Consider the following 17,453-nt stretch of genomic DNA (forward strand, 5'->3'; position numbering starts at 1 on the left):
ATTGGCTTTCTCTACCTTCAAGTACGTATTGTGTTACTTTGCTCATTAGAGCTGTATCTTTTTTTTTTTTTCCTGACTTCTTTAAAGAAAGGGTAGTGCCTAACTTCCATTTGGTACTATCATCTCTAGTGCCATTAACTGGTTACTAACCACTTAATTACATTCATGTTCCTTTCACCTTTTAGAAAAAATGCTTAAATACTGAAAATATAAAAGCATATAGAAGATCCTTTATTATAAACATATTTTGTTCAACAACCCATTAACACTCAGTGTGTTATGAATATATCACATTTTAAGAAAACATTTCTAGTAATATTTATTCTGAAGAAATATTATAGAAAACAGCTTTTTTTACTTACTGTGAGATCATGTAGAAGCTCCCCAGAATAAGAATTCCACACTTTGAGCAGATGATTGTTCACAGCAGTAACCACTACATTATCATTTCGACTCCAAGCTATCATGGTCACTTTGGGTTTCATAAATTTATCCTCCTCGGAACACAAATCACTGCATTGAATGAATTGATTTAATACTATGAAACAGAACAAAACAATCTAATCCATTTATCTAATAAAGGTTAAACCTAGAACAATTAATATGAAAACAAAAACCAATCCAAACTTTAAATGCAGTATTCTGCATTTACTTCAATTATGCCTTTTCATTCATGCTGGGAGAAGCAGCTGATTGCCTCCCATTCTCAGGTCAGGGGGATCAAGACCCAAAGCATTGTTTTTCTGTTGTTGGCCCAGCCCTCCAGAATGGTCTCCCACCAGAACTGTACTTGGTCCCAACTATGGTCACCTCCTGGAAGTTTCTTAAATTGGAGCTTTTCTGGAGGGCATTTGGGAGCTGACCAAACAAGTCTGTCTATGTTGATTGTTTTATTTTATAAAAAATGTTTTATTTTTCTTTTATGTTGTGAGCTACTAAGAGTCAGTGTACAATTGGGATGGCTATAAATGTGATAAATAAATGTTAAAATGTTAATACAGAAGTCAGTCTATACTGGGAATATCTGTACAGAAAAGGGGAAACCAAACTTTTTTACAAATACCTGACTATATAAACCCAGGATTATTTTAAAGTAAAATGGCCTTAACTCTTCTACCAAACTATACACAAGTCTTTTTTAATTAATTTCTCCTTAACTATTTTCTTAATTAATTAAATAATTGTTAATTAATTTTCTCTTTAATTAAATTATTTTTTTCTTAATTTCTCCTAAGTATTTAGAAGGTTCTTCCAAATAACAATAACAAATAACAAATACATCCATTTTCAAAGTCATTTATTGCTAATACCATTCACAAATAAGGTATGCCTACCTTGGTAATTTGTCAGCCATATCCAGCAAAATGCTCTTCCACTCTGCTTGCTGAAATTGCCAGATTCGGGCTGTTCCATCTCTGCTGCCACTTATGAACCTTGACATAAGTTTAAAAGATACTATGTGACATACAAAATAGAAATCAATGGTTCAAATTTTAAATAGCATCTTTCAGAAATGCTGAATCATGCATATTGCATATATAAAATATAACCAGAGCAATATATCCCACAAAAGTTGGCCTCCAGTGATATTTAAATGTTTCCTATGAGCATAAAAATAATCTTTTGTGATATAGACATTTACTGCCCACCAAACCCTACAGTACAGGCCTGCCAACAATATTTATTATAACAAATGCTCTCAACCCACATCTACATATTCCTGCATCAGAAGAGAGTAGATATTTAGGAAATGGAAGAAAGCTCCAAAGAAGTCTGTTGCTCGAATACCTAAAGGGCAAAAAAATATCCAAGATGAAACCTTTTGTAGACTGGGTTCACTTATTACACTTAAGTCATCACTGGGCTTAGCATGATGGAGAATTCAGCAATGACACGTCAGTCCAGGAGGTGAGCAAAAGTGAGGGGTAGGACCACTGCAGGATAAGTACTGAAAGTCTGTAGCTAAACTTTAGGTATTCTCATTCACTGTAATGGTACTGATTGTTGTACGCTGCCCAAAATTGTTTCTTATGAGATGGGCGGCCATATAAATGTGATTTAATAAATAAATAAATAAATATTCCCCTGAGCCATTGTTTCTCTCTCAACATCTTTATCTCCATCTTGTTCCCAAGTTGGCAGCTGCAACTCTGAAATACAGGTAGTCCTCAACTTACAACCACAATTGAGACCAGAACTTCTGTCGCTAAGCGATGAGGTTGAGAGAGTCACGCCCAATTTTGACCTTTTTGCCATGGTCATTAAGCAAACACATGGTCATTAAGTGAATCTGCCTTTCCTCACTGATGTTGCTTGTCAGAAGCCCCCTTGGAAGATCGCAAATGGTGATCACATGACCTTGGGACACTGCAACTGTGGTAAATGCATGCTCCTTGCCAAGCACCCAAATTCTGATGACGTGAATGCTGCAATAGTCATAAGTGCAAGGACCAGTCATAAGTTACTTTTTCAGCGCCATCGTAACTTTGAACAGTCACTAAACGAATGATTGTAAGTTGAGGACAACCTGTAACACAGGGACAAAAAAAAAATACTTCTCTCCCCCCCCACCCCCACCCCCACATTAAAGTACAATAAGCTTGCTATGTAAGGCCCAAGCACATAGGCATCTCACTCCTGTACTTTCTTCTATATTAAACTAAGTATCTTCTAAGCTAGGCTGTGCTATGACTGCCATTGTGGAGGAGCACACACACACAGGCCACACATTTTTGCAACTCATGAGTACAAATTGTAGCGTATGTACTATGGCTTATTCTCCCCATTTTTTCATCTATTTTCCTCCCTAACCATACACATTCACTTGTATGGTTTGGTACTATTAAAATATATACTATTGCACCAACAGTCTACTTTAAGTAATAACAGTTGATAGGTTTCTTTGATATGAGATCTTACTACCACAAATGAATAACCTTCTGATTTCCAAGAAGGTGGCTCCTCCCAAACCAAAAATTATTCCATTGTGATAGTCAATAAATGCTGATAATTCAATTGTGAGACATTTATATATGCACATCTAGCATTTTTCTGGCCTAATTCCTTTACAAATCATGGAAGTTCATCTATATGCTATTTTCTGTTCTAAAAGAAATCCATAGAGAACATTTACCTTCTGTGAATGTTAAAACAACGCTAGTTTACTTTGACATAGTTTGTTTAACAAAACAACATTAAATTAAGCATTTTCTTTATAAACATACCTATCATCTCTATTTGAAAACTGAATACTGTCAACTTTGTCCTGAAACAGAAAACACATGTTAAAATAACATGCAAGTGGCATGTGTTAAAAACTGTAAATAGTCTTACTTTTATTTAATGAAAACAAAGAAAAGGCATTCTAAAGATTACGGTGATGACAACTGAAGATTGTCCATATATAGGAAAAACTGAATTAGTGTCCGTATATAACCAGGTGTTATGAACCTAAGAGCAGTCTTTTGATACAATTCAGCATCCTGTGAGCATGAACATTATGATCATGACTGCATGATTACAAACTTCTTTACAAGGAATAAAGAAATCCTACTTGTTCTACATCTAATTATACCAACTACTTCAACCAAGATTGTAAAATAAAATGTTTTCCTCAATTAGACTTTAAGCAGTAGTAAATTTTTTCTTTATATTAAAATGTGAATTTATGGCAGAATTTAATATTATATTACTTACAGCATGGCTCTCCAGTTCTGCAATTTTTTCAGGGGTTTCAGAACCAAAATAATATATTCTGATAACATGGTCAGTACTCCCAGTTGCTAAAAACATTCCACCTAAAGAAATAAGTAATTGCTTAAAACAATGAAAGGAAACAAATGCAAATTATGGACTGGAACCAAAGTTAAGTTGGCTGCATTTATTTCTCATAGAAATTGGTGGGTTCATTAACTTATCTGTCCTACTGATTCTAATAGATCCTCTTATGCTGTCTTGAACTGTTATCTAATCCATTTGTACATATCTGGAAATGTTTTTTAAATTATTTAGTGAAAAACTATCAATCAGTCTAAGATGATCTGGACTATTTGCAGTCCAATTTTGCATATACCTACACAGAAGATCTACTGAGTTCAAAGGATTTAATTACAACACTAGGAAAAGTAGCACCTAAACCGAACACAGAAAACAATACATTCTTTGAACAGAATTCTTTGAGGCTGGATAACTATAAAAATGACTAGCACAAACACATTCTGCTTCAGTGGTTCATGTACTTACCAACACTAAAAGAAGAACAAAGCATTTGAACCCCAGGTCTTGGTTTTTCTATGAATTTCAATGGCCTGTTACTTCAAAGACAACAAGAGTTACTTGTATATATGTAGCACCATGAATTCTATGGAAATCTTAAATTTAAACAGCTCATAAAAGTAAATGCCTATTTCCAATGTATTCAGACATCTACATACTACAAAGAAATTAGCTTTTCTTTAATTACTTTTGCAACAGTAAGGTTCTCTACCTGCTTTTCATAAACTGTAATGAAAATTGTACAGTATTTATTTTCTTATTCAAACATAAAAGTAAATTTGACAAACCGAAAATGCTGTATATCACAGAAATTAATTAGTAATACCGTATAGATAGATACATACTTGAATTTCATAGATGTGGTATCCCACTGCCAAAAGCACACTGTTCCATCTACACCTGTGGATGCCATATATCGCATTGAACCTTTCACTAATGGGCTGAACTGTAAATTAAAAAACCACAATCATAATGTGTGTTTTAAATAAATAGGACAGCAAATTTCAGCATTTTTGTCAGTGTACAAGTTTCCATTTTTAATTTTTTAATTAAATTTAGTTTGCATACTCCATCATTAAAAACATTCGAAGACAAAAATAAAAAAATAGCACCAAGTGATCATTTAATAACACACTATAGCAAACATGATGTACAAAAAACCACATCTACATACATGCAGTATGAATATATACAATTGTCTAGGCTCACACACTGTGCAACTGTCATAATATGGCTAATTTTGGTTTAGTATTATATATTAATCCAGCCATTACAGTTCATGAATCATAAGTTATTGTTTAGCATTTTGATATGCAGACTCTCTTGTTCAACAAATCACAGCTTAATATATTGTATGAATCCAATCATTGAACTTATATACTACGAAATATCATTCTATAGTGTGATTAAATGAAACTGACTACACTATTATAAAACAACTACTTTTTTTCCTAAAAAACCAGGAAGTTGATACTCATCATTCAGAGAATACCAAATTCTAGTAGATCAATATAAGCTTCACAATGGAGAGCACTGTATGAAGCACACTGCAGAGAGCTCCTTTATACAACTGGCAGTATGCTATTTCTACTGCAAACATACAAAGCTGCAACTGTGACCACACCAGTTATATACACTAGATAGCAAAAACATAACAATACCACTGAGCCCACAAATTTAGAGTTCTAACTTAATGACAGCCTATACATAGCTGTTCCATTTTTCCAGTAACTATGCAGCATGTTCCTGTCCAAAGGTGAAATCAATGCTTACTTTCTAAGCATACAATCGTTTCTATCAACTTAGCTTGGTGAGCAGGCAATGGTTTCCCTCTCATCCTACGAAGACTCTCAAAATCTATTCAAGAGAATTGAATATTCTGGAGCAGATCTGAGAGATCACAAGGTATAGTAGAGATGCAGGAGGAGGGTAGAAAGCCTGTTTACCCAATGAAGAATTTCATCATTTGTATTTTCAATACGCAGATTAATCTTTATTTTGAGTAGGTTATGCAAAAAAGTAATGTTCAGCACAAATGTCAGCCAATAGTTCTATTCTGATGTTCCAAACTGACATTTGTTTCAATGTATTTGGTGGTCTATAAGCATAATAAATATTTTTACAAATTTGCAAATATAATGATTTCAATGAAATTAAACAAGCAACAACAAAGAAAATTCACATCATCTTCACAGTCACAATTACACAATTGGAACTTTTGGTAATTTCAGATTCAGAAACACACATAAAGATCCCAAAATGTACTTTAAAATGCAGTTTTAAAAATAGCTTTTCAACGTGCATTAACAATCATATTTAACAAAATTAAGAATTTACTTGCAAAGACGTAATTGATCCTGTGTGTCCTTGCAGAACAGCAATTGGGGCACATGTTCTGAGACACCAAACTCTGATAATTTTATCGCAACTACCAGCAGCGATCATTGTGTTCTCAAAGTTCACAGCCATATCAGAGATCTCTGCTGAATGGCCTCTTAGGGTAGCTAATAGCCGACCATTGTGTGTGGACCAAATTTTTACCAAGCAGTCATCGGATCCCTGAATAAAAAGAAAGCAGTTACTTAACATCTAATCATCCTTTCAATTTAAATGTGTCATTGTGGTTTTAAAATAATTAAAAATTAAACATAAAGGACAATATATAGATTTATTCTCAAATGCAGTTTAATATAACATATATAATATATTCTCCATCAGACTATCTTGAAATAAGAAAACACATCTGAGTAACAGATACAAAGGAACACCTACTGATTTGGCACACACATTGTGCTAAGCTGTAATATGGTCTCTTCAATTTCAGTTCAATACCTCTGTGAATACTCCACTGTGGTTTGCACATCACAGTTTATGGTTTAGCTTTATGTAAATGAGGTAATAAATTTTTCATGGCATAGCTCAAAATGTAAACTTAACTGACAATCACTATATAATAGTTTCTACCTGATTACAATTTGTTTACTATGCTGATATACCAAATAAATAGACAAAAGGTGTAACTAATGGATCAATATATTGTCATTAATTGGTATTTAATTTGGTACATCTATCCTGATAATATATTTTTCATTTTTTACAATTATTCTTAGGGCTAGTCTTTCCTTAGCCCTGCCTTATCTTAATTTCTTAGAGAACTTTAATGTAAAACAAAAGCACTTTCTAAAAGAAGCTTGCTTCTGCCACAATATGTCTCTTCACATACACATCTACTTCTGTTTTACAGCCATAAAAACTAATTATCAATTTCATAATGGGTTATAAAATGAATACAGCAAATTGTATTTTAAAGAGGACTTGGTGAAGTTAAACAATTATGTTTTGGGTTTTACGCCTGTCAGATAGTTTAGGTTCTGAGAATGTACATAAAGAACTGTCATGCAATGTTATTTACTTCTCATTTTAGGTACAATGTATACAGTAAAACCTCAGTTTAATGGATCATTTCAGGAAAAGATGTCTGTTAAGGCTGAATGTCTGAAATTGCATAATTGTAGCAATTAACAAAATTACAAAACTGATGTTTTTGTAATTTGTATTAACAAAATTACAGAAATCATGCATGTTGACATAGATGCATCCATTACATAATTAAATAAATTATATTCATTGATGGAAATTGCATAAATTGTCTGGACAGACTTCAAAAACAATGGAGTCATCCACTATTTCAGAGATGAAGCCTAAATTCAAATTTGGTCCACTGTACCAAAGTCCATTAAATGGAAGCACATTTAAATCAAGATTCCACTGTATTAATGAAAATGAGTGGCTCTGCTCTAAAAGGATTTGGCAGATTTGGATTTCAATCAAGATGATTATGGATGCTTTCTTCCTATCCCAGTATCCAGTACCTTGGAACTCCATCAATACAAACTCTGATGATACCTGGCATACTTCCTGTTTCACTGAAGCCTTCTAGACTTTTACACCATATTTTCTTAAGTCACTTTACCAGGAAAGTTAAGTTTCACCAGAGTCTGTACTAAATTAAATACTAAATCCAATTTAGAGCAGAATTTGAATAATAACAATTACTAAGTGTTAATGTTAATATGAGTGATTACAGTTCATTTTCCCCTATATTCTATAAAATTCCAGAACATACAACTTTAACAACAAACTTATCTCCACTTGTTTCCAATTATCTCTGCTTGTCCCGTGAGGTCTGATAGGGTGGGCATGCTCTAGGTCCCCTCTATTAAACAATGCCATCTAACAGGATCGAGGAAGTATGTTTTCTCTATAGAAAACCATACTCACCCCCCCACCCACCCCCAAGATTTGGATGGTACTGACTTTGCTGGCCTTTCATAAAACACTAAAGACCCAGCTTTTCCACCAAGTGGCAATTACTGAATTTTGCGACGTGCACATATGTATGTTTTTGATTGGTTTTAATAATTATTTTATTGTATTTATTGTTAGTCATCCAGAATTGCATGTCAATCAGGCAATCATATAAATCTATCAAATAAATAAACTCACAGTGAATATCCTATGTCCAGTCCTATCAAATGCCACACAATAAACTGCAGAAAGATGACCAAGAATCCGTCTATGCATCTTTATATGCTGGTACATATTTCCTGGGAATGAACAACTGTATCGGGTACATCCGGTCAACTGTTTCGCATAATTTAATTCCACTAAAATAGGAAAAAAAAATAAGGGTATGTAACTTTTTAAAAAAAGAAAAAGGTAATCACACTAATTGTAATGTTATATTTAGGATTAATAATCAGTAGTTATTTATACTGCAAGAACTAATACAGAAAAAAGTTGCTTTTTAACAGGTTGCATCTTCATCTATCTAGCTTGAAACTGTTTATTCTGAGTGGCATTGTGTCTCATTTTAATTTGAATTCCATGAACAAATCTCCTACATATAAGCATACACATAGCCATTGAGCAGCGGCCTCTCTCTCAAAAAGCTGCTTAGGCAGAAATCCAGTCAAAGCAATTATTAATTAGTTCTTTAATTGGGCAAAGGCTATTCTTGAAAGTTTGGCAGCTACTTTCTCTCCTTCCTAATGGCTATACTACTCTAAGGTTGAAGTGTGTTTGTTTTAAAGGTGGAGGGGTTAATTGTGTGAGCAAAGTGAAGTACACAATTTTGCTAGTGTTGGGTTCAGGTTTCAGAGCAAGAAGTAACTGGGAAGCTAACAGAAAATGTGGAAGGACACAACATGCAGCTTTCTGTAAGTTTCTAGTTAATTTTTAACTTAAAATTCTTCATATCAAGTATACGTGTTTAATATTTTTTTACTTTTTTATCCCGCCTTTATTATTTTATAAATAACTCAAGGTGGTAAACATACCTAATGCTCCTTCCTCCTCCTTTCCCCACAACAACGACCCTGTGAAGTAAGTTGGGCTGAGAGAGAGTGACTGGCCCAAAGTCACCCAGCCGGCTTTCATGCCTAAGGCAGGACTAGAACTTAAAGTCTCCTGCTTTCTAGCCTGGTGCCTTAATCACTAGATCAAACTGGCTCTTTGATATCTTGATATTTTGGTATCTAGTCATTATAATTGCATAATTTAGTAACACATTTGAATGAAATAAACAACATGCTTTTTTTTTTTAGCAGAAGGAGAAAAACAGTGTGAGTATAGTATGATATTAACCAAAAAATCCACTTACCTAGACTTGGTTGTCTGCCACAGTTAATAGGTATTTCAGGTGGTCTTCCTCTGTGAAGGGCAGCAATACCTGAGCCTTTCCAATTTGCATGTTTGCAATCTGCAAAAGTATATTTCAGTTATACATAAAGTAACACTAGGAAACAGCAGGACTCTATGCTGAACCAGGATATAAAAAAATATACTGAAAGAATGTAATGTCAAACATTTACATTATCCTAAGAAAACTGCTAAGTGCAGTCACCAAAGAGATAAACTCAGCTCAAGAATGTCTTCAGTGCTTTGCAGTAATATACCTTTTTATGTGTAAAACATTCTATATGCCATATCAGGATTTTGTGAATTTAAAAATGTGTGTAACACACAAACTAAATTTTAAAAGTATTTCAAACTCAATGTTCCTTTAAAAAAAGGCCTACTTAACACAGTATTGTCACATTTGAATTAATAGCCTCTATCAGAACTACAATGACTAAAAGATTGCTAGGCTCATGGGAAAAATATTTTTACAGTAACCATTATAATTATGCCTCATACTTTTGTCAAGAGCTTATACTGAGACTGCAGATCTTTACAAGATTTAACTCAATTTCAGGATGTGCTATCCTGTTTACTATGCAGATCTTTACAAGATTTAACTCAATTTCAGGATATGCTATCCTGTTTACTATGCAGATCTTTATAAGATTTAACTCAATTTCAGGATATGCTATCCTGTTTACTATGCAGATCTTTATAAGATTTAACTCAATTTCAGGATATGCTATCCTGTTTACTACTAAGATCCACTCTAGTAATCTCATCCTGTCTTTTAATGCTGTGTCTCCTAAATTTTTAAATTATATTTACTCTGCTAAACATAAGCATTTTCCATTGTAAGAAAACAACTCTGTCAGCCCTTAACTGCATTTAAGGAGACAAACATGCATGTGGAGATGAGATGAAAGGGAACTTTGGGACTGACAGCTACGTCACCTTTCTGGGTAAAAGAGGCTGCGGAAAGACAGGATTTTTACAATAGGTACAGCAACAACAATGGAAAGAAGCATTATCTTATAAAATACCACCAAGGTTTTGTTTAGCTATACATTAACTTGATTTAACAACTATATTAATCCATTAGGAGCATAAAAATACATCCTCATGTACAATTTGATTTAAAACTAATTTTTCTCTGAGAAGTTTTAAATGATTGATTTAAATACATTGATTCAAATGTAATCTGATACAAATCAGGAAACAGGACAACTTTTAGATAAGAGATTCAAGAGAGGTAGAAGAATATTACATGGAAACAGCCACTATACTAATATGTTCAATTTTCTTTTAAGTTTGATGCATACATAATACTACTTTTGTATATTCTTTCTGCTGGTTCTTCTCATGAATAGCTTTTAATTCTGCATAAAGAGATATTCAAGTGATTAATGTTGGTTAAAATCTAACCAAGCCAGGCAACAAGAGTTCCTTATAGAAAATGTTCGCACATGAATGTGGTACTTGTTTTCAATCTAACCATGGTTAAAAGTCACACTTTACTGGGCCTTAGAAGGCATTCAACTACTACTACTGATTTATTTCATGGTACATAAATCAAGAGGAATGTGTAATTAGGAATGTAAGGTTTTATGAAGAAGTCCTAGTATGGCAGAATGAGATGTTGCAAAATGGTCTCAAGGTTAAGGGTTGTTTTTTCTTTCTTGTCAGCACCAGGATACTGCCACATAGACACCTACAGGCTTCCTCCCTAATTAAGACATCTGAGAGCAGATGCATCTGCCTTTTGATGAAAATACATAAAAGGGCAAACATGTTAGCCAATGGAGGTTATTGGTGCACATTGGACATTTCTGCTGTTGTCCCTGGGCTGCGTAGACTGAACATACTATAGCTGAGGACCAAGAAGAAGCAAAGATGATCTAAAAGGCAGGTGATGCATGGAGAGGCTGGTAGAAAATACCACAGCATTTGGAAAGGCAGTCCAGATGTCAGCAAGGACAGCTTGATAAAGGTGCTAAAATTCCAAGAAGCTCTGAAAAAAAGTTATTTTACCCTCTTTCCATTCTTCTCTCTAGGCTAAAAGCTAGCCCAAGAAGACAAAGTACCAAAGCTGTCTAAAGGAGTGAAGCTGTCAAACTTGAGATAAGGAACACCTGCATGAATTAGTAAGGGAGGGAGAGAAGCAGTTAAGAAACTGTGAAAAAGTCTATATGGAATGTCTTTACAGTTTGGTAAAAGCTAAGGCCACTGTATATATTAAAAATAACCACAAATTATTTAGCAAAAAGCACTATAACCATCACAACAATTTAGAGAACTCTGTATGCATACATATACATATAAAGTTTCTGTCACTTTTTCTATGCTTCAATACCAGAAAATGTCATAAAGCAATATAATGAAATGTACTGAAGGACAGGAAGGCCTGGCGCACTGTGGTTCATGGGGTCACGAAGAGTTGGACACGACTTAACAATTGAACAACAACTGTGCCTAAAGAAGAACAGAGTATATTCAAACTTAGTGCTGACAGTTTTCATTAAATGGGTAAGGACATTCATCCTAATTTGGAAAATTGAGATGTGCACTTTTGCATATACTAAATTCAGACATATTTGACTAGAATTTAATGAAGCGTCAATATAAAAAAAAATGAATATACCTTTTGCTGTACGCAGCAGGGACTGCCTCCCAGCACCCAACAACGAATTCACTCTTGGAATGCTGGGTGGAATTTCTTTATCCAGTATAGGGCCAATTCGCTTGCAAATTTGCAACAAATGATCTGGAGCCACATGTTTGTTACATAATACCTAACATGCAAATAAGATTAAAACCTAAAGTTAATATAACTTAATTAATAAAATATTGTTTATATAATCTAAATATTTTAGAAACAATAATATTTATCCCTCCCTTATTGGAAACACTTGATACTAAATATTTCCACCTGTTAAAAGAGCACTGCCATTTCACTGCTATTTACATTATTCCACAACCCCCCCCAAAAGGTATTTTAAATTGGTTTGGCTATAATTAAATAGAATAATAACTTCAAATTAATTACATGGTTAGTTGCCTTCTATCAGAAATACTCAGAATACACAATGGTAATGTAATACCAGAAACCAATAGTCACTGCTTTTCACTACCATACCTACATAAAATCAAGACCAATTATACCCCTGATAATCATACACAGAACACTTGCCCTAACTCTGAACTCTGAAGACATCCCAGAGGATATTTCTTCAAGGGCACTTACCAGCAGGTCAGAAGACTTTCTTTGCTGTGGCACTCTATCTATTAAACCTCTGCCACAGCTTACTTCAATACCTTTCTGACCAAAACTATTTTATTTTCTAAAACCTTTCAATTTATTAATTTTAACTTCATATGAACATGTTTTCCTATCTGGCCTTACTATTTAAATATCAGTGGTACAACATAACATCTTAAAGATGTGCACTTTATTTTGCTTTTCATATCAAAATGAATAGTTAAGTAAATTGATCTGGTTTTGAAGCAATTTTAAGTGGGAAATACCTAGTCTCCTGAGAATCTTTTGATAAAACAAACTGACTACTGCATTTATTATTCCTGAAACTTTAATATACTATAATATTGCCAGAGGGAGATATAACAAGAAAGTTCAGGATTAAAATCTACTACATTACTTTAATTTAGCACAATTATTTATTTCTGAGGTTAAATGCATGGAACCAAATGGTAAATCTCGCTAATGTCATATATATATATTTCTAATCATAAATTATTGTAGTTTGGCAGTTCAATTTTATGTACTGTATTTTATACTGGAAATCCTATAAAGATGAAACATCTTTAAATTCTAATATTTTTAATTAAGGTCTCATTATTTCAAAAGTCTCATAACTACAAAAAATAAATGAAACTAGTGCTAAACCCCAGGACACAATAGCTATACAAGCCTCAATAAAATAAAGGAGTGCTCAATACAATCAGTGGCATTTGCTTTTAAAACATGCATTTCACAAGAGAACATACAACTCTGTGTACAAGCATTTAATATTTAAATTGTGTATCAACTGGAGGAGAAAAATTGAGAGATAGAGAACGATAAGGGCCTCAGCTTCCAATCAACTCACTAAGCATCCCTTTCTCCCTCAAAGTCTTAAAATCCATGCAGAGATTTTATTTATTTATTTTTATTTATTTATATGCCACATTTATATAGCCACCCTCTCACAAAGAGACTCTGGGAGACGTACAACAATGACATTCAGCAAGACTGCTAAACAGCACTTCTTTAAAACAAAGGATCTCTGAAGTCATCCTGAATCCTCAACTTCTTCAATACCAACAAAATACTGAATGATCCAGGCTTCGAGTGAAAATAAAACCTTTATCTTCAAAAGCTAAGAAATCTAAGGTAACCAGTAACATTAAAAATCCTTGTTAAACTAAAATTATTTAAGAAATTTCAGAACAAATCAGAAAGAAAAGCCTCTTTTCCAGTTCTCATTCTGAAAGAAAGGGAAGCAAAAGCATCACCGTTGATACATTTTCACAACTCATCCTCTGTGTGACACACTCCCACAAACCCCACCTCCTTTGTGATGACAACATCATCTGTTTGCAGTCCCATTTATAGCTTTTGTTGTCTAGCAAAATAATTAACACTTCACAGTAAGTAGAATGATTAATAGCGTAAATATGATTATCTTAATAAATGGACTTTCATAGTTTTCTTAACTAACTATATCTCACCAGGTCTTCATAACTTCTGCAATGCTCCTTTCCTTCCCAATCCAACCGTTTAGGAAGCAACTAAAGTTGAAGGGGGAAAAAGGGGGACAAGGAAAAGACGTAAGTTAAAGCTATTATGGATGCTTGCACTGATGACCTACCACTTCACTCTTGAAAAATACATGTCTCTAAATAAAATCAAGAACTGAGTAAAATTGAGTGTCACAAAAGAAAAGTAAAATTTTAAAACAAGTCAAGCAGACCTGGTACTGTTCCAGTTCTCGCACCAGCACCTGTAGGGGAAGGAAGAACCACATATTTTAAAATCAAAAAGCGCGGCTGCTGGCCAAAGCGAGAGGGGCACTCTGAAGACTTATTGCGGGTAGCGGAGAAGTAGAGCACTAATTCAGAACTCACCTCTGCTGCTTTTCTACAAGGCCCAGCGCTCAAGAAGCGAGCTATGAGAAAATACAGTTCTGCGAGAGAGAGAGAGAGAGAGAGAGAGAGGAGAGAGATGAATCCAGAGCTGAGCTCAGTTGGGGGAGGGTGAGAGAGGGGAGGGGGTGGGAGATCCCCTTAGGTGACTGTAATTCATAATCAGGATCACGAATAAGATGGCGGCGTCGGAGGCGCAGGGAGCTGAGAGGTTGGTCTCGTCCACCTCGCAGATTCCCCATTCCCTTTAGCGGCGGCGCTCACTTTTTGTTTTACCTGATTCAATCAGCGACAGAGAGAGACCGCCAGGGGCCAAGGCAGAATTGGAGGCCTTCGAGAACTCGGCCATTTCCGTAGCGGCCGCTGTTGCCAGAACGAGATTAGGATTCAGGGTTCTGGCTGGCGCGGCGGCCCAGGCCTGGCTCGACATAATCCTGCCAACGTTCCCCTCCCCCTCCGCTCTTATGTGTATGTATATCTGAGGAGGGACAGCGATCCGGCGGGCACGCGCGCGCTTTCCTGTGCGCGTCACCCTAGCCGCTGCGTTTCAGATTCATCTCTTCCAGCCCCGCTGCTGCCATTACTGCCGAGAAACCTCACACGACTCTGACGTCAGCGGGCCAAGGAGAGGCGGAGAAGGCTGACGGGAATAGCAAGGGGGAGCAGAGAAAAGTAGTCCATCTATTCTGCGACAAATGGAAACGTTGCCTTAGAAAGACACAATCCTACCCGTGGTTGATTGGCTTTTCTTCGCTTACACCGTGTAGAGGGATGATCCACCTTTCACAAGGGGCAAACTGAGAATAAAAAACGTGTGTGGGCTAAACGCGGAAGGAGATGCAATTAGTTCTACTGTAAACCACTTCGGAGAGGAAGGGAGGAGAGACCGTGGCGAATCGTAAAACGCACAGGAGATGGAAGCTTTTATTGTGGCTCAGGGGAGTGGTTTTAAAACGCATTTAAACTTTTTAAAATACGTATTGAAAACGTATTTATTTGGAAGCAAGCTTTGCTACTCGGGGATTTATTTCCAGCGATGTGGGAACTGCTTTGATGAAATATTAACGTTCAACTAAGTATCACCCTCAAAAGTACAACGCTTATTCAAGTTCTCTCTCATTTCTAATAAACTGGTTTATGACAAAATGAGCTGCACTGAATATTAACAGTATAATCCCAAGAAAACCTGCCATAGATTACAGCCTCCAGTTACGCGAGATTGAGAGTCTGGTATAGCGATTTTTTTTTTTTCAAAATAGGGATCGATATAAGTGCAACTTGTTACCATTAATTAATTCTTTTACGATTATAAGGAAAGGCCATTTATGATCACTTTAAACTGTTTCAGATAAAGAACAATTTCCACTTTAAAATGGTGTTTGAGAATTATTTGAAGCCAAATCATTCTGGGTTTATTCAAATTCAGGGGCATACTCTCAAACAGAATTGTTGTTACTGCACCTTTATATATTCTATTTTTTCAAGATTACAAACACTTCAAATTCAAAATTCTGTACAGCTGATTTGAGACCCACCAATTTGAAAGAGCAAAGGGGTGAAGAGCAGTAAGTGAATGACGATTTTGTTACTAGTAAACATAGTATAATGTGTATTTATTTGGAGCTAGATAATAAGCAAAATCTGCCCACCTCAGATCAAGAGTTTTAAACCACTTTTTTTTCAGAGCCCATAACTCCCTAAACTTGACTCCTGCAATACTTTTACTGTTCTGGATTATAAAACTTGATAAAGGAAAGAATTGTAAAATACACTTAAGTCTTGACAGGTGCAAAAATAATTTCATTCAGGGATCCTTTTATCTTAAATGGACTGGATTCTTCTGAGCTGGTGAAATCTGCACTTTTACAGAGTTACCATTGAGTAATGTTAACTATATTTCATTAGTCTGTTTCCTTGCTCTACCTTCTGCCATAAAATATTAAACTGGATAAGAGTGGCATGCTCTGTACTACAATAAGACAAGCTTCATGTGGCAATAAGTGTAATGTCCAACTGTAAAACATGCAACAGCCTTAAAATATTCACATGCTCTCTTTTAGTAAGATGCATAAAGCAGCATTGAGTGGATATTTACAGATGGGACTACCAGTACTGCAGCATTACTAACAAGATGAGTGACTGACATTGGAGTCTTCAGGCTCCAGAAGTCATATATAATAAAGTTTGACTCATTACAAATCGTGTCTCTTAGTCAATGCTGGACAATTCCACAGGGTGAAAATGGAGATTTATCCAATAGGACAAAAATGCTTTCTCCAGACAGAAGTGGAAGAATGCAAATAAGGACATGTAAAAGCTATTTTCCTTAAGAATATTTAGTTCAACATTCTATGACTTAGCCACATATTACAAATTTAAATCAAGTAAAATTAAATTCACATTTAATTTTATTTTTAGCTATGAATATTTATCCTAAACAAAGCACATCTTGCATTTCTCCACCTTTTTATAACACTATATTGATCTGGGAGGAGATTTCATATTTTAAACTTGTACAGATTTTTTTTTATGCCCTCTGCTTTCCAGTAAAATTGACAGAGCTATGAAAAGCTATTTTACCAAAGTGCATTTAGGCATCAGGATTAAAATTCTACATTTTCTTACTATCACTGATCCTATTCCAAAATAGTCTTGCAATGACTGGCATTAGATCATCATTCAAAGCCAGTTTGGTCTAGTGGTTAAGGCACCAGGCTAGAAACAGGAGACTATGAGTTCTAGTCCCACCTTAGGCATGAAAAATGGCTGGGTGACTTTGGGCCAGTCACTGTCTCTCAGCACAACTCAACTCACAGGGTTGTTGTGGGGAAAATAGGAGAAGGAAGGAGTATTAG

The 17,453-nt window shown here is 35.1% G+C and overlaps 1 protein-coding gene across 2 annotated transcripts in view; it reads right to left on the reverse strand.

Annotated features, from left to right (window-relative positions):
• The window catches only part of BRWD1 (bromodomain and WD repeat domain containing 1), a 76,215-nt gene extending 61,001 nt beyond the window's left edge, over positions 1–15,214 (reverse strand). For both annotated transcript variants that reach the window (XM_015889283.3, XM_007435208.4), the window contains exons 1-14: positions 14,875–15,214; positions 14,581–14,639; positions 14,427–14,456; positions 14,185–14,244; positions 12,098–12,248; positions 9,437–9,535; positions 8,281–8,441; positions 6,112–6,333; positions 4,620–4,720; positions 4,243–4,313; positions 3,697–3,797; positions 3,225–3,265; positions 1,335–1,433; positions 363–513 (exon numbers count right to left, since the gene is read on the reverse strand). In XM_015889283.3, the coding sequence (XP_015744769.1) occupies positions 363–513; positions 1,335–1,433; positions 3,225–3,265; positions 3,697–3,797; positions 4,243–4,313; positions 4,620–4,720; positions 6,112–6,333; positions 8,281–8,441; positions 9,437–9,535; positions 12,098–12,248; positions 14,185–14,244; positions 14,427–14,456; positions 14,581–14,639; positions 14,875–15,028 (1,500 nt within the window). In that variant the 5' untranslated portion in view covers positions 15,029–15,214. The remainder of the gene's footprint in view (positions 1–362; positions 514–1,334; positions 1,434–3,224; positions 3,266–3,696; positions 3,798–4,242; positions 4,314–4,619; positions 4,721–6,111; positions 6,334–8,280; positions 8,442–9,436; positions 9,536–12,097; positions 12,249–14,184; positions 14,245–14,426; positions 14,457–14,580; positions 14,640–14,874) is intronic.
• Positions 15,215–17,453: the final 2,239 nt, after the last annotated feature.

The sequence above is a fragment of the Python bivittatus genome, unplaced genomic scaffold (assembly GCF_059951505.1).
Source record: "Python bivittatus isolate LINGU-HERP-01145 unplaced genomic scaffold, Pbiv_v1 ctg000350_np1212, whole genome shotgun sequence".
NCBI lineage: Eukaryota > Metazoa > Chordata > Lepidosauria > Squamata > Pythonidae > Python > Python bivittatus.